At 41.6% G+C, this 23,561-nt stretch overlaps 1 protein-coding gene across 3 annotated transcripts in view; it reads left to right on the top strand.

The window, feature by feature from the left end:
- Lrrc1 (leucine rich repeat containing 1) overlaps positions 1-23,299 on the top strand; it is a 119,807-nt gene extending 96,508 nt beyond the window's left edge. For 2 of the 3 annotated variants that reach the window (XM_027411112.2, XM_027411114.2), the window contains exons 10-14: positions 543-626; positions 8,371-8,486; positions 15,328-15,500; positions 16,445-16,581; positions 18,418-19,898. In XM_027411112.2, coding sequence (XP_027266913.1) covers positions 543-626; positions 8,371-8,486; positions 15,328-15,500; positions 16,445-16,581; positions 18,418-18,576 — 669 coding nt within the window. In that variant the 3' untranslated portion in view covers positions 18,577-19,898. Of the gene's footprint in view, positions 1-542; positions 627-8,370; positions 8,487-15,327; positions 15,501-16,444; positions 16,582-18,417; positions 19,899-22,692 lie in introns of those variants that run through there. The other variant, XM_027411113.2, reaches the window with a different exon arrangement.
- Positions 23,300-23,561: the final 262 nt, after the last annotated feature.

Here is a 23,561-nt window from a genome sequence, read left to right as displayed (position 1 = left end):
CAAATAGAAACCATAGCTGTTAAACTGTAGTGACCCCCCAGATTCTGCTGTGATGTTAGAGAGCCCGTGTGACACCCACCCCCCCACCCCCACCCCACCCCCCGCCTGCTGTTGTAGGGCTCTGCCGTGCATGCCAAGCCTGCTTACCTTTCTCGACACACACCAAGGTCTTTCTGTGTCCCCGGCCTCACAGCAGCTATGTGGACAGCGTGCTAGCTTCCACATGTCAGAGCAGGTGGTTGTCTGGCATGCTGAAAGGACACGTGTAAACATTGAGGGTGTAAATGCACATTTTGATAAATGGGAGAACATTTCATTACTCTGTCTCCATCTTTGATTTAATTTCTTTCAAACATACTATCAGCAGAATTTTAGAATACTTCATTACATTTCCCCAAGTGACTATTACAGACATCTAATATTTAGAAAGAAGTGTTGTCTTTCACTGATGCTTTTAAAGTCCTTGTAAATAGTTGTTTTTTCTGTCCAGCTATATTACAAAAATTGTGGTAAGTTAATAACAAACATATTATTTTTAACAGACTCTACCTAAGAGCATTGGAAAACTTAAGAAATTGAGCAACTTGAATGCAGACAGAAATAAACTGGTGTCTTTACCAAAAGAGGTATGTGCTACTAAAGAAATAATATCTTAATAATTGTTATACATAAGGGATCAAAAATGTCCATGAGTGGGTTTTTTTTTTTTTTATGTTTAAAAGACATGTGGTCATTTAAAGAGTACTAGTATGAACCTGGTTGGAGGGCTGCATCCATGAATCAGTTACTTTAAAGAGAGTTGAGAAAGGTACATTGATAGGATTTTAAATAGAAGTAAGAGATGGCTGTTTTGATATAAAGATGATTATTGACAGAAGTGGGCAGTTTGGGAGTTTGCCAGAGAATGTGGATGAATTGGGGTTTAACTCTTGCATTTAACCACAAACTGTTATTGTGCTGATAAAAGTGGACCATCGTGCAACACTGTTTCTTGGCAGAGATTTAGTCCAGGTCCTGTTAATAATACCGAGGATGGGAATCCTTTACAAAGGCACGCCTATACAGAGGAAGGTCAGCGGAAGCTGCCTTCTCCACCACTACTTCCCCCTCCCCTGCTCCACTCCCCGCTTCTCTGCCTCCTCTCCCTCCATCTACCCCTACAAGTGAAAAGAGATGACCACTTTCTATTGTGGAGCATAACCATGGGTTCTTCAGAGGCTTCTAAAGTCCATCAGAGGTGGTAGAAATGCTGACTAAAGGGAACCCACAGTGAATGGCGCATGGAGGTATCTAGTGTGCTTTTTGAAAGGTTTACTTTGTACTGGGAGCTGGGAGCGCTGGGCTGAAAGAGTAAGACTGAGCTTACCTTTTTGATGTTGTTTTCAATATTCATCACATAGCCAAAAGCTGAGTTTGTGGTCCTTTCCTTTCCCTTTATTGAAAGCTGTTAGTAAGACTTCCAGTTTATTGAGTCCTCATAGAAAAAGCCTCTTTGCTTCATGTTGGCTAACGTAGCTTTGTTCATATTTCTCTTCTCTGACCCTTTTAACATCTGTCTTGGAATAATCTTGAGGTTGGTATCTAACCAGCCAGAACTTGAGGGCCACCTCTTTTCTTTTCCTAGGGCCATTTTACAGGGTCTGTGGGCTTCCTCTTTCCCTTTCTCAGCTTTGTTCTCTGCTCACAGTGCCCAGTCTCTTCTGGGTAAGTTGGATAACCTCCCTGAGTGGAAGCAAGAAGATGCAGATTAAAAACACCACACATTTATAATCAGACATACCCTTAACATGAGGCATCACAAATAAGCAAAACCGTCTCCAACAGAAAGACTCAGATCTACATCTCAGCCAAATTGGGACACAACTAAGACTCTGCTAATCAAAACATTTTGGTTCTAATGTGAAAGCAGTAAACCCAAACACAGCTGATACTGTGAACGCTCATTTTTCCCCTTGTGGATGGGGAATGGATGGGATGCAGAATCAGCCCAAGGAGGAGATTTGTCTCTTTCTTCCTTAATGCCCTACATGGTCCGTGTTGCTTCTGTGCAGCCCCACTCCCTCAGCCTTTGAAAGTCATGATGACCTCCTCAATTCACGGATGCAGAAACTGAGGGCAGCTAGTCTTTATCTCTGAAGATGGCATTCCCAATATCTAATCAGTGTGACTGGACTGTAAGAACAGGGCAACACAGGCAGTCAGATTCAGCACAGACTTTTCATCTGTGTCCTGGAGATTGTACAGAACCTTGATCCAGTAAAGAAAGGTCCAATGGGCATTCTAGAACATCAGTGCAGCTTAGGGGTATTTTTCAGGGCAAATGCTAAGGAGAGCACTTTAAAGTTTAATAATAACGATCTCCCATCCTCTCTGGATGGCTCATGAATTCTTTTTTCCAGGGAGACATTTTAGGGAAGACTCTTACAAATTTATTATTATGAAATTGCTACGTCATTTTAACAAGTTGTCTTTGTTTTTGTTTCTTGAAAAATGAAACTCCAACAGTGTTTCTGGTTAGAGAGTGACATGTAGCACCTTCTGTGTCTGCTTAAGTCCACTGCAAAAATATTTTTAGCTTTAAAGCATTATGCTTTCACATTTTATCTATTTTCTGGGAAATTGTGATTGATTTCCTGGCATGTAGAGTTTTATAAGTGGATAAAACACATACTTTTTTTCTTTGGCCTCTTGATAAAGCAGAAACATTTTGGTTTTTAAGAGTGAGATCTTTCTAGACTATCTTCAGCCCTAACCCCCCCACACACACACCCATACACACACCCATACACACACCCCCACACCCACACACACACCCCCCCCACACACACACCCAGATCCCAGGATAAGAAACTCATTGAGTTTATGTCTCTGGCTCTGCCATGGATCACAGTTTGGTACCCAACAGAAATAGTCTGACTGCTTGTCTCCTCAGGGCTAACCAACTAAACCACAAAGTGTGTCCCAACCACATGTCAAGTCACCAGTGTGTAACAGTTAGTGTAGGCTGTCCTGTGATTGTCATTGTGTGTGAACACCAGCTCTACCTCCATGCTTGATGCCACTCGATGAAATCTTACACTTTCTTGAAAAATGCATTACCTTTTTTCTTGATCAATTAAGTTGCATACATCACATATCTAAGCTAAGACAAAAAGTAATCAATTTTCATATCCCAGATCGATACCTGTGTAATTGCTGTTGGTTTGCTGTGTCCATAGTTATCCCTATACTGTGTCATCCTTGTCTTACTTTATGGTATTGTATATCGTCAGTCTTAATGGCACAGCTCCTTACTCCAGCCGCATGTATTTCCATATTTTCCCAAATGACTGAGGGGAAGATGTTTGTTCTGTTTGGGGCATGGTGAAGGATCCTGTTTGTGTTTCATGGTGTCATTTGTAGTAAACATTTGGAAATCAATGAATGTCTCTTGTTTTCTTAATTGTTAGCTGCTTGGAATTTTAGAAAAGTCAGGTAAACTTGTCACCTTGTAAGTATTGTTCTGACTACACTTACATCTCTAATTCCTGTTTTGCTTCGTAAGTGCATGGAGACTCAGACTGGCTGGTTGCTCTGTGTTCATCATTGTAAACCACGGGCGTTTTCTCTATAAATAAATGTAATACCCGCATGACCTGGACTCTTGTATCATTATGTGCTTCTCACATTTGTTCAGGTCATTATTTCACAAAAGAATGCTTTTCTGTGACTTACATTGTAAGTCATTCAGAAACTCTGAAAGGCATCTTTTGCCACCTCATCTGCCTTCCCTGCCTTGTTCTCTGTCAGCATGACTCTAGCTTGTGGTGGAAAGGCTAAGTCTGGCTCATTTGCAACACATGGCATGCTTCTGAGCCCCCAGCCACTTGCTTTTGTGTTTTCTCTCTCACTCTGTCGCTTAAGTTTTCATACTTCCAGGAAAGGGGAAGAGTTAAGGGGATGAAAATGTAGGAGCCTGATTTAATAGGCAGGGAGCTGGTGTGCAATTGTGGGTCTGATGAATGAAGGCAGGGCCTTCAGTATTCCCCAGCCAAATGCCACCTTGAAACACCTTCTGGTTAAAAGAAATTGAGCATATGACCAAGTATGGCCAAGTTTAGAATACAAAGGGGAGTTTTGCTTGTTATTTTTGTCTGTATTGGATCAACTAAGGAAGGCACCCCCAACTATATCACACCTATTTGGTCAAATGGGATAATGTAGAATTTGTAGAACATTCATATATATGTGTGTATATATTTAATGTGAAGTATTAATGCCCTGTTAATATTTTTGCTCTTCAGAAATGATTATGATATTAGAGTATTTATTTCACAGTTTTTTGCCTTACACTTTAAATTTGTTTCAGTCTAAGTTGCTCTTGCATCTTAAAATTATTGATAATAAATGTAATATAAAACCTATACATATTATAATAAAATACAATTGACCATAAGATCTGAAGACTGAGAATGCATTCCTAAATTTAAAACAGGGAATAAATCATTAAAGAAACACTTGACAGGGCTCGAGAGATGGCTCAGTGAATAAAATGCCTGCCACACAAGCATGAGGACCTGAGTTCAGTCCCTGGAGGCCTTCGTTAAGAAAAGCAAAGCGTGTAACCCCAGCACTGTGGAAACAGAGACTGAATCCCTGGGGCTTCCTGGCCTGCTAGCTTAGCCTACCTAGGGAGTTGCAGGCAAGCAAGAAACCCTGTGTCTATAAAATAGGAGAACAGGACTTGAGAAAAGATGAGATTGCCACCTGACCTGCAGGTGAACATTAAGATCACAGGTGTGAAAAGCACGAAACAGTTGATGAGTACAATGGTTTTGTCTACCTGGAAGATTCCTTATCTGAAGGAGGATAACAACTGTATGGGTAGGAAGACATTTAATCACAAACGAAGATCTTAACTATTATCAGAAATTCCTTCATGCCACTGAGCAAAAGCTGTGTATATCACGGCAAAGTTAGCTAAACCAAAACCAAGTGATACCTCGAAAGGGGGAAATTAGCCTCATAGAAGTGTGAAGACCTTTTAGATTTTAAGTGAAACGCCAAACATTGACAAATACTGCAGGAAAGTACATAATATTGTGTAAGTATAAATTGTTAGGGCTGTTGTGGGAGAGACGACGGATATTATTCAAGACTTAGAAATATACCTTTTGTTCTTCTGTTTCTAGAGAAGTATCCTTTAAAAAAAAACAAAACAAAAAAAAAAAAAACAGCCCATTGATATTAAGACACACACACAAGACTTGTCTCTCAGATTTTATACAGGAGCATCAAACGTGCTCCAGGCACCATCCCAAGACACGAAGTAGCTCTTGTGGACCAGAAACTGTCCTGAAGAGTATACAGAGGTAGCTATTATGGACCAGTCCCTTGTGTCAGGTGCTGTGGAAGGGCTTGCTCCTGTTTGTGAGGTGTAGACAGATCAGTATCAACACTGATTGAACTAGTGTAGCAAGAGAAGCAAAGTGTTGGGAACTAACTAGTGTCATCAGCCATGGATGTTTGTTAAATAATCTGTTATGTATCTGGAGGCTGAAATACAGTGTGGCCAATAAAATCTTGAGAAATATAATGACAATAGAACATGTTCTTGGTGGTATATATGCTAAAGATTATAGTGTCGTGTTGTATATATGGTCCAATAATTTGTGGAATCCCCAAACCATATAATTTGAAAAATGTTCAAGTAGGGAACGTTTATATAATACAGCAGGGCTGTATATTCCCTTTGTTCACCTTTTCTTGTAAGTTTTCCTCTTTGCCTATGAAATGTGGGTTCTATTCTGTTACCAGTACTGAAAGGACAATAATGAGAGAAAGAGGTCTCCTCCATGCAGGCAGCCATTTGCAGAGTGGGATGCAAGCAGCACAGGTGGCTGACCTAGGCTGCTGCTCTGAATCTTCAATCTGAGCATTGTCTCCAGGTTGTTCCATAAGCATTCGCCCTTGCAACAGTGCTTCTCAAGCTGTGGGCCGTGACCCTTTCACAGGGGGTCACCTAAGACGATCCAAAAACACAGATATTTACATCCTGGTCCATAATACTGGGAACATTACAGTTATGCAGTAGCAAGGAAAACACTTTTATGGTTGGGGCTGGGAGCCATCACAACATGAGGAATTATATTAAAGGGTCCCAGCATTAGGAAGGTTGAGAACCTCTGCTCTGAAAGTTTCCATGGTGATCTCCAGGCCCTTCCTAGGCCTACTCAGTGGCAGACAGTTAACTATAGGATCATTTTGAATTAACATAGACACAAAAGAGCTAAACTTGGGTTTCCTGCTACATTCTGTAGTTTTTAGAGACTCCAAATTCCAAACCCTTGTATTCTCAGAAGGTGTTATTAGTGGTTTAAGGGAGGTTTAAAATACCAGCTTCCTACACAACTGGTAATAGGTTATTTAAACAGTGGCTCTGCTTCCCAGAATTTCTAAGTGATAATAGACATTTGATCCTGATGACCGCCAGGAAACCTTCAGATTCTGCCTGTGAAACCAAAAGAGAGATGAAAATACCCACAAATGATTCGAGTAATGTGATAGTGAGCTCCCATCAGTTCTTTGCTGATTTTCATATAAAAGGGTGTTGGGCTGTTCAGTCAGGCAGATAGATAGTTCTTAAGATGAACAAACATAGTTGAGCAATTTGGTAGGTGCATGGGCAATGGATGGATGGAGGGTACATAAGAAAGGAACTATTCTTGTCAAGTATTGCAACCATATGTATCCACGTACAAAGAAGCAGTAATCTCATCAAGTGACCTTGAGGATTTTCAGGAGACACTTTTTCCCTGTTAGAGTGTAAGTTCAGAATTATGAAAGAAATATAGATGGCTGTTTATCATCATAATGACCAGAGGTTCTGGGAAAACTATGGAGGGGCTAAAGGACATTCAGCCTGGTTAAGATTTTTAAAAATAGGAAGAAGAAAGGTGTTTCTATAAGAAGTAATGATGTAAAAAGCAGTGGTGGCACATGTGTTTAATCCTAGCACTTCAGAGGCAGAGGCAGAGGCAGATGGATCTCTGTTTGTTTGTAGGCCAGCCTGACCTACAAAGCTACACAGAAAAACCCTGTCTGAAAAACAAACAGACAACAAAAAAGTGAATAAACTAGTTTTATTGGGGTGGGAAACTTGAATTCTGAGACCTGAAAGGCATGGCCTCCACATATTGGGGTGTTCTGTGTGTGATGAGGCAAAGGAAAATCTGTGTGTTTTATAATGTTTATATGTTTACATCTATTATGGTTGAAGTTAAATGTAGTAATTGCAAATCCTGATATTCTTAGAAGACAAAAAGACGATAATGCATGAAATTAACTATGTAGCAATTTTGTAAAGATGCCTTTGTGCTCCTTTTTGGGTGTTGTATACATATATTAAGTATACACATAAATGAAACAGGGCAGGAGATATAATACTCAGGCACCCTTGAGGAATCAAGACTCTTCCTCTAGGGAGAAGCCCTGGGGTATCCCTTTCCCATGTGTCTGAGAGACATCAGTGGGTCCCTTCATGAGATTTTTCTACCCTGGATGGCAAAGACCAGAAGAACTCGATGCTTCACAGAAGCTTGGAGAAGTTCGTGTCTGAGATCGAGTTATTTTTCCTCCCCTTTGGTTCAGCTTTTTTGACTTGAAAATCCTTGGCTGATGTGTCCAGCAAAGTCTTGAATTAGTGTGTCTTGAAGACCACACATAGGAAGTTCAGCCACCCTGGAATAGCCTTGGATTCAGATGCTGCTCCTGGTTTAACGAAGTTGTTAACAGCAGACCATGACTGAGACAAATGTTTATATTTATCAATGTCGCTTCTTGCTGAAATGTTACTGGTTTTGCATTCCTCCAGGGAAAGTGATTTTGCCAAATTAATTTATGAGTCACCCAAAGCTATCAAAATGTATTTAGTGACATTTCATGTATTATCTGTCAGGTCCCTCTCTCCCTTTCTTAACCCTGGAATATTGAAAACACTGGAGTTATAGGACAGGCCTTGAGCTGTGTGTATTCATGTCAGTGTTATCTCTGGCCTAATATTTTGAAGTAGAATTGTTTAGTTCTCTTATGACTGAATAATACTTCCTGGACTTGTGCAGTTTAGTTAACATTTAACCAGTGCAGCTGCTTTAGGTATCAGCAATGAAAAATAATGACAGTGTTATTTTCTTTGTTCAATTTAGAACATGTTTAACATTTTGTATAACAATTTACAGTAATCATATATGCTTCTTAAGTGACATTTAAAATCATATATTTTATGCAGCTTTTTCATGGCTGTTGGTAAAATATCCTGCCCCACCCCCAACTCTCCTCAAAATGGAGAAGAAAAAAAAAAAAAAAAAACATGATTTTTCTCTCCCACTGTAGATCGGCGGGTGCTGCAACCTCACTGTGTTCTGTGTACGGAACAACAGACTGACTCGAATACCTTCAGAGGTGTCACAGGCCATGGAACTTCATGTCCTAGATGTGGCAGGGAACAGGTAAGTAAGGTTTTTGCTGGAGAGAAATAAATAATACACCGAGCCCCGTTCTTTGCCGTGCATCTCTGCAGCTGTGGCATTACACTGCTTAACTGAACAGCAGGAGGGGTTAGAGAATTCGTGATGGGGACCAAACTGCTAGAGCCAGGTGGAGCAGTGACAGCAGAACCTGAACTTCGGCTATTTCAGAGCAGTGTGCTTCCTAGATGATAGTGCATCCAGAAGACCAGGTGGGACCGGAGGCTTTGCCTTAGCTTCAGCAGCTACTTTTGGTAGTCACAGTGGGCCTTAGAGATGTTTCGTTCCAAAATAAGCTTGAATCAGTTTGAACTTTGTTTTTTCTTCTGAGTCAGGGTACAGTTTTCAGTATGATATTGAAGCTAGGCTGGGGCCATCCTCCTGCCCTCGCCTCCCAAGAAGCAGGGACCAGAGTCACATACTATCAAGCCTGGCCGAATTTGAAACACAGGTCTTGATATTCTGTGCTAGTTGTTTTCAATCTCCTGACTTTGTAAATGAAGTTGTGTGTGTTGGGGCATGTGTATGGGGAGAGGCTCCATAGTGTCAGAGTATTCAAATGATTCAGAATCCTAGCTACAGTTAGAAGCAGACAGTGCCCCTGTGACACAACACCGCTACCCTTCATATTTCCATCTCTGCACTGTGCCAGGCATCATGGTTTAGAGTGCAGTCCCCTTTCAAGCATTCGGAGTTAGTTTCATCACTCCAGATGCCATATGCACCTTCTCCCTGGGCCTGCACAAGCTAGCCTTTCTACCTGGGACCCCCTTCCCTGACTCTGCCTTGGCTCTTCATCACCCTCTTTACTTTCTCTTGGGGTTTTCCCTTTGGACCTTCGGAAAGAGCTTGCCCTGTAGTGATGCCTGTTGGCATGTATGTGTGTAACCCATCTGAGCTTGATGTTATCTTAAGGTACACAGTCTGCTTCGGAGCCACCGTATCACCCCCCCCCCATCACAGCATCTAGCACATGGTGGGTGGTAAATACTTGACTGAAGAAAAATGCTAATAGCTTTGCAGAATGAGCAGCATGGTGTTTCAAAAAGTGTTAAAAATCTTCATTGCTAACAGGAATCTAAAAATTGCTTTTGAATGTGATGGGGATAGAGAAACAGTAATGTATTAAACTGGAGAAAGCTGATTTTACTTGGTAAAGGCCCTCAGGGTAGAGCACTTGGGGAATGGCTCCCACATACTAACTAGCTGGTCACTTAGGTCAGGCACAAGCTAACAGTCTTCATCCTTTGCATTGGACCCTGGACAGCTGGGGCTAAATAAGCTGTAATTGGAGGTGAGCTATGGCCTCGGAATGCTCACCTTTTTAAAGGTTAATCCTCTGGGGAAATCTTGATGGGTTCTTAAGGCCATTAAGAGGTGACTGCAAACTCAGGATTGATTTGGACTGAATGTCAATTTCTGCTGTCTGCTCGCTGGAGCCTTTGCTCCTGGGAAGTACTGTTCTTTGCAGCTTCCTTTCTGCAGCCGGGGAAACTCAGGACCTCTGGACATTTCCCAGTCTTGGCCACACTGGGAATCATGAATTGACATTCCTAATCCTTGAGCAGACAACTGGCTGTGGTTTCTGAAACTGTCTCCTATGAGTAGTGGCACAGTTCTCCAGTGCTCAGAAGAAAGGGAAGTTACATTTTTATTATGCTTGGGGTGGGGTGGAGACACTTAGTTCAGAAGCTGAAGGGCATAGTCTCCATCTGAGTCAGTGAAATGCTCCATTTTGTCCATCCATATATAAATTCATAGCTAAATTCTCAGCCTTTAAAATGTCTAATCACTACTTGTCTTAAAATTTCAGTATTGAAAGTAATAATAATAATAATAATAATAAGTCAGTGTTGGAACTTGCAGGAATGCCGTCCATGGGAGATGATTGAAGGTGCAGCGTCTAGCTCTAATCTCAAGTATGTAATAGTGGTGCTCGCCAGTGAGGCTGCCTACGACTGTGCAGGAACTCGCTGTAATAGACCTGGCAGGATGAATCACCACAAGGGTGACTCTAGAGTACCGTGTGGGAACTATGAAGCCCTCTGTGGCAGTGGCAGGAAGTGTTCTGTATCATCAGCTACTCTGGGGCACAGGACAAAATTTCTTAACTCTTAATAAACTCTCTGCCTAGAAATACTCACCAGGAACATACAAATAGGGTACTTGGGGATCTTGCGTCAATGTAAATAGTACCAGGTACTAGAAACTGTCAGTTAGTAAGGGAATAGGTTAGACTTGAGTTTTGTGTTCTGGATGTATATACACATATATCCTAATAAAACAATTTAAACCATTTAAAACTGGGATATTAAGTCATCAAAAGTGAGATTATTTGTCTGCATTCAAATGAGGACTCATGATGCTCAGTGAAAAAGCAAGTTGAATGTTGTTGCACTCAGTTTTGTTTTCTTGATTCTTAAAACCATATGTGACTACACCAAACTATTGACAGTGGCTCCCATGTCAGTAGAGAGGATGGTGGAGACTTGCGAGTACATGGGACTTTCATTTGAGAGATTTGCTATTTTTTTTTTCAAATGTTCTTGTTTAACCTTTTATACACTCCAAACATTTTGAAAACTGCTTGAAACCAGGAAATTCTACCTGGAAGTAACAAATGAAACATTAAAGTATAACATTGTTCAATCCCTGGTTAACACAACATTAGCCAGTAGGCACACTGAGTTCTTCAGTAGCTCTGTCAAAGCAATTGCTGTAATATTCTCGAGGCATGGAAGGTCACTTGAGGCTGGGTTGTTCACAGTTTGTTTTGCTCTTCTCCTAGACCATCAGTGTGAAACAGTAAATACCAGCTTTTCATTTCTGGGAGTGTGGCCCTGAATAGAGCTTAGAGATATGTGGAAGCAAGACCATGGCTTCTTGTGCTGATCCTGTTATTTGGTGCTATAGAGAAGGTACCAAATTAAGTTTTAAAGTGTACTTAACTCCCCTGGAAAGCTGGGGTATATTGTTGGTATTTTCCGACTTCCAGTTGGATGATTTTCCTGAGAGGCAAAGGAGGGTGTCTGTGTCTGCAGTGAGTAGGCCACAGCGAATCCTATGCAGACTGCAGGGACAGGAGCACTACAGGTTACATCTCTGTGCACAGAGCCGCTGAGGCCAGGCTGGCGTGGGGTGTATACTTGGTCATCAGCACCCGCATTGGAGCTGGCTGGCACTTGGGCTATTCACAAGAAAGCCAGTGTTTCAGACAACTCATTAATGTGAGTTGGAATACGATTACAAGGTCTGCAGCTGTAGAGTCCAGCAATTTATTTCAGCTTTTATCACCCACTTGTCATCCATGGAAGCTGTTATTTGTTGGTGATATTTTTAGCCTGCCGTGCGTCTTTGCTACTGCTCACTGGAAAGCCAGTGATGGCTCTGGGGCACTGGGGAAGCAGATTGTCTGTTTTGTGCCAGTTTTCAAGTCTTGATTCCCCGCCCTCCCTTTGTGCAGTTGTGAACAAGGACAGCAGAGTTGTTGACTGTAATGTTCTTGAGCAACACTTTAACATTTCAGAGGCTTTTAAGTCTGATTTTAAAAAGAAAGAGTAAAAATTGAGTTTTCATTCCTGTGATAGAAAAGTAGATTCATCCATGATGCTTGTGCTGTGTGTCCATGTATCTGTTTATGTTATTGCTGCTGGGAGTCAAACCCAGGGCCTAGTACATGCTAGACAAATGCCCTACCGCTGAGCTGTGTCCTCAGGTAGTTTATAGTCACATATGTATGTATGCATGTACATATCTCTGTCACAGTGCCTGACCCAAAAAAAAAAAAAAACCAGCCTCTTAACCTCCTTGAGTTTGATTGCGTATGCAATAGATTTGTTACAGAGAGAGAAATTATTTTTCGGGCAGCATAGGAGATTTCACTTGCCTGCCTCACCTGAGCAGCCACATCTAAGTGAGCAGCGGGTAGAGACAGCTGCTGCTTTGCCTTAGATTCCTCGGCTGTCCTTGTATCGGTGTGAGTTATTCACTGCAGGGAAACAAGTGTCACCTTCACTAGTGAAATATTGTCTTAGGTTCCCACTCTGATAGAAGCCACAACTGAAAGCAAGTTGGGGAAGAGAGTGTTTATTTCATCTCAGGTATTACTCTATTACTGGGGGAAGCCAAGGCAGGAACCTGGAGGCAGGAATTGAAGCAGAAGCCATGGAGGAGTGCTGCTTATTCTCGATACCCCTGGCTTGCTCAGTTTGCTTTCTTACCATCCTGAGACCACCTCCCAGGAGTGGCGTCACCCACAATGAGTTGGGTCCTTTTGATTCAATCATTAATCAAGAAAATGCCCTACACACTTGCCTATAGGCAATTTGGATGGAGATAATTTCTTAATTGAGGTTCCTCAGATAATTCTAGCTTGTGTCAAACTGACTGAGAACCCCCCCACACACACACACACAAAATCAAATACAAAGCAAACAAAAGACAAAATCAACCAGGACAGTTGACCATTTGTCAGCCTGGGACATAGACACACCACTTCAACTGTAAGTGTTCCTTCCTTGTTCATACTCTTAATTCATATTAATATCACAATATAAAACATAAACAACTTTAAAAGCCCCCACAGTCTTTAAAAATTCAAACAATGTAGAATTTTGTCTCTTTAAAATATCCCAAATCTCAACTGTGGGCTCCTGTAAAATTAAAAATAAAAAAAAGCTACATTATTTTTACCCCAATAGGTAAATACCAGTACACATCAAATAAAAGTAAAACCCAAGTTCAGACACAGTATGCTCTGTGTCTGATATCTGGGACTCAGGTCTTCTGGGCTCCAAAGGGCTCCAAAGGGAGACCCAATTTCTTCAGCTCTGTCATTTGCAGCAAACACAGCTTGACTCTTATGCTCAGGCCAGCTTCACTCCACAGCTGTTGTTGTCCTTCGGTCCTGGCATCTCCAATGTGCTGGGGTCACCATAGGCTGCACCTTCATCGATGGCCTGATTCTGCTACACGGTGCACACCTCAGTTTTTCTCCAAGACCCCTTCAATCCTGAGGCCTCCACTAATTGAGGCTATACCTTCACCAATGGCTTCTCCTGGCCTCTTAAAGTGCCAAGCCTCAGCTGCTCTCCATGTCCCCCTTATGGCTTCAGGATGAGTCCCACCTGTGAGACTCTTAGATATTACCAGTTCAGCTGCCAGCATGACATGCAGCCTTGGCTCACTCTGGACCATGGCTTTTATGCACTGACCCTGGGAAAATGTTCCCAGAAGTTTTTATCCCAGTGATGCTGGTCTCTTAATCATTGCCTACTGGCTAGTTTTATGTCTACTCCACAAAAGCCAGAGTCGTTTGGGAAGAAGGAATTGCTACAGAGAGGATGTCTCCATTAGATTGTTTTGAGAGAATGCCTGTATGGTTGATGTAGGAGGGTGCAGGTCACTGGACAATGCCACCCCTGGGCTGGTGTTCCTCAGTGTATAAGAAAGCAGGCCCAGCAAGCCAGTAAACAGCCCTTGTCCATGATCTCTGCATCAGCTCCTGCTTCCAGGTTCCTGCCTTGAGTTCTTACTCTGACTTCCCTGGATGATGAACTGTGATGTGGATTCATAAGCAAAATAATCCTTTCCTTCCAAAGTTGCTTTCGGTTCTGGTATTTTATCACAGCAATAGAGACCCTAAATAGGACAACAGTTAATTTCTCAGCTCCAGCTAACCAGTATCAATTGTGCCAGTAAAACAAAAGTTTCACTTCAGTGGTTGGTACTGGTCTTTTGTTAGTCATATCTGATTCTTCAACCCTAGCTTATTAGAACCACAGATTCTTAATTCGAAATACTACCCAATGGTCCAAGTAGAGTCTGCTTTTCTCTGAAACTTTACAAGCCAGACCTCTATTGTCTGCCCTGTTTTCAACATTGCTATCTTCTAAGCTTCCACAGAACTATTTAGTGTCGTTCCCAGCCCAGAGTTCCAAACACTCTCACAGTCCTCCCCAAAACAACATGGTCATGTCTGTCACAGCAATGACCCACAATCCCAGCACCAATTTCTATATATTAGTTACGTTCCTATTGCTGTGATAGACATGATGACCAAAAGCAAGTTGAGGAGGGAAGGGTTTATTTCAGCTTACACGCTCAGGTGACAGTCCATCATCCATGGTTACTTTTATGAAGGACATTTTGACAGTGGCTTGTCTATCAATCTTGGTGCAAGTGTAAATATACACCTATTATTCAGGTGTCACATTTCAACTTTTAAAGTGCTCTTATGTGGATTCTCTCATGTGAAATTAAATAATGTGGTGTGACTGTTAATTATCACCTGAGTCTGAGAACTGAGAGTGACTGGGAGCTGAAAGATCAGCATTTAAAGGAATACTAGAAGGGGCTCCCCAGAGACAGTGAGCGCAGCAGGTGCAGAGTGATTTCATCTTTGTCTCTGCCTCTCTCCTTCCTACCACCCCCCCCCTCCTTCCTATCACCCCCGGGGACTCCCAGCAGCCTAATTGTGAGGCTGCAGCCCCGTGTACCGGTAAGAACTGTGTTTGGGTCCTTTAGTTATGCTGCTTAATTAGCTGTCCTTAAGCTAAAACAAGGCCTTCAAATGTGTCTTGTACTTCTTTGGGCTGTTTAGCCCTGTGTTCTGGAGGTCCTGCAGAGAGAAGAGGTAGCAGTAAAGAGAAGCGGGCACCTCACTTGTCATCTTTTTACACTCTGGACCCAGTCTGGGGGCTCTCTTTTATTTTATTTTATTTTATTTTATTTTATTTTATTTTATTTTATTTTCTTCCTGTCTGCGTTAGCCAGAGTCAATTCTCCGACATTCCAGGTTGTAACGTCTCTTGTTTTATGTCAGGTTGCGTCATCTGCCCCTGTCGCTGACCACCCTGAAGTTAAAGGCCTTGTGGTTATCTGACAACCAGTCACAGCCTCTCCTCACGTTCCAGACTGACACTGACCACACCACAGGGGAGAAGATTTTAACTTGTGTCTTACTTCCTCAGATGCCTTCCGAACCTATCTGCCAAGGTGATTCTCTCTTAAGGACCATGAACCGGAGCTAATGTCTTACCCATAGGGCCCCCACTTCCCAAGTGTGCTTGCATCTGTTCGGTTTGCCTTAGTAGAAGCAAGGCAAGGCGTTTGTGTGGCTACTCTGAAAGGGCCCTCTAGGTCTTTATAGGAAAAGGTCACTGGCATCTGTTTATCCTGACTGAAATTCTAAAAGCAACTCTTTGATTTGGAATGACACAGTAAGGATGAAAGTAGACTGCTCATCAGTGGAGTTAAAATTCAAACCGAATTGGAGGATTCCCAGTTAACACCACTGGCACAGTGTCTTTAAACCAGTGAACTATTTTGAAGGATTTTATCTTTGTTTTGTAAATTCTGTTAAAAACAACATTCATACAAATGTCAAAATGATGGTATGAATCCATTGCTGAGAGAGATGGGTTCAGCAGGAATACTGGGGACCCCCAAGCTGAAACTCCAAAATGACCTTGCTGGCCTCAGGAAAGTATAGCAAATTGCCATGAAGGAGGGTACCAGCCTCCCTCAACTGCAGCCATACCATGATAAAAAGAAACAAATAAACAAACAAAAAATCAAACAAACAAACAAACAAAAAACCAGGAAACTGTGCTTAATGTGTGACAAAGAGCCACAAAGCACCCTTCAGTGTGTTTGAACTGTTTATGATGAAGCATTCAGCATCCCAATCTAATCAGTACCCCAGAGGATGTCAAGTGGAGTTCCCCGAGAAAGGACCAATTCTGCCCAGGCCTTTTTGCTTCTTGTTTTATGTTTTAACCAAAAGCCAAGTTTGGAGGTTGCAACAGTGGTCTGCCCTCCTTATTTTTGGCACTGTGGTCCTCTGTGTGGGTTCTGACCAGTGAGCCACTAAATTACAGTGTAGCCATTCCCAGTTCCATGGCCAGCATTCCCTGCTGATGTTGTCTTTGTCACTGCAGAGAGCCTGTCTCGCTGTGGTGCCCTGGAAAGCCTGGTGAGTGACATCTCTGAGGATGCCTGGAATGACCGCACAGTACACAGAGTTAGTGCAATCCGGTTTTTGGAAGATGAAAAGGATGAAGAGGAAAACGAAACGGTATGGGAGTGGACATTCATCCAAGATTGACACTGGCGCCTAATAATGGATTTTCTTTGTTTTTGTATAGTATACTTTGTATTTTTGCCTTTCCACATCTAGGTTTTCTGTTTGTTCATTTGTTTTTTAAACAATACTAATTCTCCAAGCACTGATACAGATTGAATTTTTGACATTTTTGTTACTTGAATGGTTGTGGCGTTTTTATTTGTGATAGCTTCTCCCTCTGTCCCCATATTTTTCTCTAAAATTAGCAATTTTTCCTTTTTTCTTTTTTCTTTTTCTTTTTCTGTTTTTGTTTTTTTGTGTTTTGTTTTGTTTTTCTTTTTTCGCTTGTGTGAAAGACGAAGTCTTCCTAACTCCAATACTGCTTATGGCTGGGTGGTGTTAATTCCATTCACATGTCATATGTGACTCAGTGCAAGGCATCTCTCTTCAGACCACCATGGCCCTTATGTAGAGTTTTGTGATCTTGGTTGAACTAACTTGGCAAGTTTCCATTTATAAATCAGGAATATATTTGAAGCTCCACTCTTTCGGTTCATATTTGAAAATGTCTCTCAGATGTATTGTGTCTCAGTTCTTGATTTGATACTGATTTACACTGGCTGGTACTTTCTTTTTTAAGTTTTTTTTTTTTTTTTTTAATTTCCAGTCATGTGTGTGCATGTGTGTTTGAGTATGCATGTTGCCCAAGGAGGATGGAAGAGGCTGTTGGATGCCCTGGTGCTGCTGACTGTAGTTACAAGCAGTTGTATTCTGTCCAACATGGGTTCTGGGAACTGAGCCTGAGTCTTCTGGAAGAGCAGTTATGTGCTCTTAACTGCTGGGCCATTTCTCCAGCCCCTACACTAGCTCTTTAAATTCTCTGTACCAGTTGGGTTTTCATAAGCAGTGTTTAGAGCGGGTGCTCGAAACCCCAACCTCCCTGCAAGCAAAGGGTACTTTAAAATTGTCTTTAGTTATCCAGTTGTCCCCAGATGAGACTTTCGGCACCTGCCTTAGTAGGGAGAAAAATGGGAATAAGGGATGATAAAAGAACTTCAAAGTTGGTAGTTCTTTAATGCCTACCACTAATGTCCAGAGTGTAATTATTTCAGTGGTTCTTTACCACCTCAGTAATGCTCTTTGTTAAGCTAATGTGTTCCAAGATAGGTCTTTCAAAAGATGGAAACGCCACTTTGTGAGATAATGAGAATGTCACATATTAATTAACGGGAAAATTTACAAATTGCTAAGGCCTGTTACTTAGCTCTCAGCACCATGGTGACCTTTGTTACTTTCATCAGAACAGTGAATGGCCCACAGCAGTCAAACCAGATGAAGTCCCATTGTTTTGCTTTCTCTTTTTCAACTCCCAAGGCTCGAGTGGTGAAGGAAACCAGAGCCACTCTGAATATATATATATATATATATATATATATATATATATATATGTATATGTATATGTATATGTATATGTATATGTATATGTATATGTATATATATACATTAAATTTAATTTAGGATATTTCTTTTTCTTCTTTATTCTATAATTATATCTTAAATTTTGTTATTTTCCATCAACATGTAGAATATGTTTTATACTAACTTTTAAATGTATTCCTTTATTCTAAAAGTAATATCGTCTGTCATGACTACAAAGTTACTTTAATGTTCTATGAACTCTGGGTGAGCAGCTGATGAGTGCACATAGCTGGGAATAAAGCTGCTTCCCCTGGAACTTGGATTTCTGAAGTTGTAAAATATGGATTGGAATGTTCTAGCCTCAAAGCTGCATGCTTTGAAACAATAGTGGATAAAACCAAACACTTGGGCCCCTCTGTTTGTTTGCAGAGAACACTTCAGAGGCGAGCCACTCCACACCCAGGAGAATTAAAGAACATGAAAAAGTCAGTGGAGAATTTACGGAACGACATGAATGCTGCCAAAGGACTGGATTCAAACAAAAACGAGGTCAACCACACCCCTGACCGAGTGACCACTTCAGTGTAGCATTGGCCTCTGAGTTCTACCTACTGTGTCTTCCCTGCTGTAGAGATGTTCCTGTGCTTGCGTCCATCCGAGGAGCCTCCTGCAGTCCTCGTGCTCACCATCCCTGTGCCAGGATGCTGCTCTCGCACAAAGTGCCTTACGCATCCCTCAGTCACTTAGGGTACCAGTGGGCTCTCATCCTGATTGCTCCTCAATCTCAGTTGTTCATAATGTGTAGAATACACTACTGTCAACACATCTGACCTTCGTTTTTGTCTTATGTTGGGCTTAGAGCAGGAAGGGGAATTCCAGCCTTCTTCCCTCTGTTGAGTGCTCGACAGTTTTGAACCTAAGTTCTCATGGACCTACTGATGAGAGGAAGCTTTATGTATGGAAAAAAAAAAAAGATACTTTTTTAACTTTTCATGGCAGCTCAGATGGTGTAAATTTTAAAAATTTTGTATAGGTATTTCATAACAAAAAATTATGTATTTCTTTGTTATTTTATCTTGAAGACGGTACATATTTTCGTATTTGTGCAGAAAAACAGATTAGGCCTAAAGTATTCGTTTTTTATCTGTACCATCCACTCCGTGCCTTACTGTATCCTGTCCTGTCAAACCAGTTGTAAACAGTGGCATCCTTGAGCATCGAGATGGGAATATGAGCGTGGTCAATTTAAAGCAGTGTTGCATTTTTAGCAAGTAATGTACCAATGGATTTCTTTGTTAACCAAAAAGATGAATTTATCAGTGATTTGTAAGTTTTATCCAGTGATTTCTTCAAAAAGACGAGCCGGAGGATTAGACTGCTGATATGTCATTTCCTATGCTTTCCCTTGTCCTAAGTTTTAATGAGTGCAGCATCAGACTGTGCCTGCTCCAAAGGCATGTGCCATTTGTATAATGATGTACAGCAGAAAAGCACAGAAAAAAAAAAACTGGTTCAGAAATTCAATGGATCAATAACTTATGTATTGTAGAAGAATAACTCTTATTGAAGAAAGCTTTAAAAGTTTTTATACCCAGATAAAAAGACCACAATAAAGCAAAATAGAATATACCCTAATAGAAATGTTGCTATCTTTATACAAGTGCACTTTGAATTGTAAATAGTTTTAATCAAAGCATAACAAAACACTGCTTCAAGATTTACTTTTAAATCTGCTAAGTTAAGGGGTATGTCTTTAATGTGTTTTTGTTGTTTTCTTTTTTATGTATGCTGTGATGAAAGAGAAGTGCAAAGTGCCAGGCACTGTGTGGTGTCTGGGAAATCATGGGTTGTTTTATTTGGAGGGGGGTTGTTCCCTACAAAATAAAATCATCATGGACATTGGCCATATAGCTTTTTAAAAATTATTACTTTGTGTGTTCAAATGGTAGCAGGTAATTTAGTTCTTGGACAGAGTGTTTGTGTCTGCTGAGTGTCTAGGTTTTGGCCAGTTTTGAGAAACTTCTGGGGAGATTTCATTCATGAGTCATTTTGCCACATGGGGCAGAACCCAGAGCTGCCTTCAGTGTGGGTTTGTAACTGTGAGTGAGCTGTAGCACCTGGCCAGTCGGACATCTTAGAAACCCTCTTTTAACCAAGCAAATGTAATTCCTTCTGTTGTCTCCATTGGGTCACTTACCTGTGTGCACTTTTGGTATGTCCCTGTGTAGATGCATTTTTAAAATCCGGGAGGTGAGAGTACGTGGCATTTAATGGTTTTCAGCTTTGCCTGCTAATCAGTAGGGACCCATTTACTTTTCTCCATTCTGATTTTAAACCTGTAAAACTGATAGTTGTATTTCAAGGACTGATTCTATGTAGATAAACATAGAGATTTTTATTTTACAAGAGTCAGCTTGACTGAAAAAAAAAAAAAAACGAAGTTTCCCAGTGTATTTGTTCATAGTTTTCATATAAAGGCCACCATTTGCTACTCAGTTTTATCTTGGCTTTAATGAATGGGTGGAGATAGAGACACACAGACATCGGGGGAGTTAAGAGAGAGTTACTGTAGGAAATGCTTTGTGCCTAATTATTTCCTTCCTTCAGCCTATTTCCTTTATGCCATGTCCACCCAGCTGGTTTGTTCTGGTTTGAATTTGGGACTTGAGAGGTTTTGTTTCATCTTGACCTTTTATGTTGGCTAATTCTGTGGTGCTCTTAAGCTTCAGGGTAGTGGATGCAAACTTCCGCTCTACAGTACAGTCCGCACCAACTCAGCAGCCCCAGCCTGAGGATACCCAGGCTTTCTAGGAAGGGAAGGGATGTGAAAACTTCCTGTCCAGTAGCCAAGTTCCTGACCTTTTGCTGGGGTGGAATGGGTGGGGCGTGAGAGTGGGCAGTACTGTCACTCCTCTGCCTACCCCTCCCTTCCTTTAGGAAAGGGAGGAATTCAGTCTTCCACTAACTTATGTGTCTGATGGGAGTAATAGGTAAAGGTAGAAAAAGAAAATGTTTATAGGAACATATTCACCTAATTTCCTTCCACAATCTTTTTTATTCCCTCTTTGTCTTTTAATCAAGTCAGTTATATATCTCAACTGATAAAGTAATAAAACAACAAAATCCACATCCTTAGAGGAGATGAAGTCAAAGAGATAGTCATTGATGATGAAAGTGGTGACCAGCAAAAAATAGTAAACTGATTACCCAAGTGTTGGTTTTCTTCTGGAAACTTTAAAGGAGTTATCGATAGCCAGCCAACTCAAATAGTTTACCAACTGGTTGTCTGTGAGAGCAAAAACACCAGCCTTTTTGCATAGCAGCCCTTCTGCCATCATCTGGGAGATTGCCATGCCCATGAAGACATAATTAATGAATGGATGAAGGCCAGGGAAAAAAAGTCTGTCAGGAAGTGACTCTGGAGCCAGTCCTATCCCTGTGAAACTGCCCTCTTTGTCCCATGGGCACCTGGCAGGTGTGTGGTGAGGGACTTTGACTCGAGCTGCTGGTAGACACAGGTGACATCCTCAGAGAGTTAGACTCTCAATTCACTGATTCCTATTGGCTGACTTCACCCAACTTTCCAAAGAGCCAGTTAAGACATTGTTTTAAGAAGACCTCAGGCTTCTGATTGTGGGAAATTGAAGACACGCAAAAGTAAAGTTACATAATGGGTCTTGACATGCCTGTCACCTTCACCAAGTGTCAACACAAGATCAAGAGGCTTTGTCTTTAAGGGACTGAAATGACGTTTTAATTTATATGCAGGAAAAAGATGACCATATGTGTACTTAAAAGAAAGTAAGGAGGGGAAAGAAAAGAAGGACCTAAGTGTACTCTTTGAAAGATCATTTTGGAGTTAATTTTGAGTCAAGATGCCAATGAAATCGTGGGTTTGAATCCCAGCCACGCCACATGGACTTGATTAAGCGATTTAGCCTCTAATAGCTTAGAGGGGACTAAATGAAGTATATGGAACACACGCTCTCAGGAAATTGATGGTTGCTGTTATTACAGGCCCTGCTCCTATGACAGTGATGTCACTAGGAGCTCTGCAGTCCATATCAGCTCTCAGTATGTGAGTAGGCAGGCAGCATTCTCAGGAGTAGGCTCTACCAGTAACTGCCTAAAATCTCTTCTGTTGGTTTAGATATGGGCCCCATGTTATATAAGGGGAGTTTTGTGCTCTGTAGCTCAGCAAAAATTTGCTGGCCTCAAACTGGTGGTGCTCCTGCCTCCATTCCCTGGTGCTAGGATTATAGACATGCACCACTGTGACTAATTCTGATTTAAATGCATTTCAATTAGTTTAGTTAATGGTTAGGTTCCCAAGGGTCTCTGTCAAACTAACTCCTTTTTCCTGGACTTAAGAACTCCTCTGCAAGCTGGGCACTGGTGGCGCAGTCTTTAGATCCAGCACTCTTGAGGCAGAGGCAGGCAGATCTTGCAGTAAGTTTAAAGAAAGAGTTCCAGGACAGCCAAGGCTACACAGAGAAACCCTGTCGGAAAAGCTTCTACCAAGAAACTGCTAAATACCTAATTAAGGAAAAAACTGTTTCCCACAAAATATTTTCCATTCTGCCATGACCTCACTTTTATATTTTAAGTCAGTGGGACTCAATTTTATTCCTTGTTTCAACTTTAACCCTGGCCTTTTTATAATTCCCTCCCTTTTAACATACTCTTTTGTCTCTTTTCTCACAGGAGCGCCTAGGCTGGAATGGATCAGGAGGGAAAAGTAGCTTTAAAACGCTCATCCTAAAGGGAAATGCCTGGAGACGACGCTCATGTTAATACAGCCTGAGCTGGGAGGGTGGAGTTGCTTCTACCTTGCTGGGTGTTTAGAAAGCCCAGACAGCTGGCTGGAAAGGAAGACTAACAAGAGGAACCTGATGGGGAGGAGCCTGCAAAGCTGCAGACTGCAGGAAGGGTTTTTGTTCTTGCCTGTTGGCCAGAAGGGCCGTAATTTTAAACCGTGAGAGCAGGCTGGCAGTCGCTATGACAGGCAAGAATCTGCTGTGGTTGTTTTTTTTTGTTGTTGTTTTTTGTTTTTTCCTTCCATTTCTTTTGAGGCATGAACATTTAACTTCTAAAATGATGGGCCTCTCCTGGTTAGGTAGAAGATACCACCTCCAGGTGCCCTCCCACCAAGCTAACTGAACACAGTGTGATTTCCAGAGTGACCCTCTGATGTAGATCACAGTTTCACTTTGCAAAGCCACGAATTAAGATTCAAACGATTTCATAAATAAGCCCAAGATCAAGCCGTAAATCAAGGTCGGAATTAAATTTGCTCCTCTGCTGACTCGCATCTGTGATTGCAGTTTTATTTTCCTTGACTTCCCCCTCTCCCTGCCACAGCTGGGAACCTGCAATTACATTTTAGAGTTGTATTTAGAGTGGTGAGGAGACTTCTGTCTTCATGTACTCAGGTAATGCAGGCCTAAATTACGGACAAACACTGGAACCGCGTGAGATGTATGCAGAGCCAGGTCTTTATTTTATCTAGTTAGGGGTGTTCTTGCCCACCACTCACTCACTCCACACCATGGTGTCCTTTTTAAGTGCTGCAG

The sequence above is a fragment of the Cricetulus griseus genome, chromosome 4, assembly GCF_003668045.3.
Source record: "Cricetulus griseus strain 17A/GY chromosome 4, alternate assembly CriGri-PICRH-1.0, whole genome shotgun sequence".
Lineage (NCBI taxonomy): Eukaryota > Metazoa > Chordata > Mammalia > Rodentia > Cricetidae > Cricetulus > Cricetulus griseus.
Note: the sequence above shows the minus strand (reverse complement) of the source record. Positions and strands in the feature narration are given on the sequence as shown.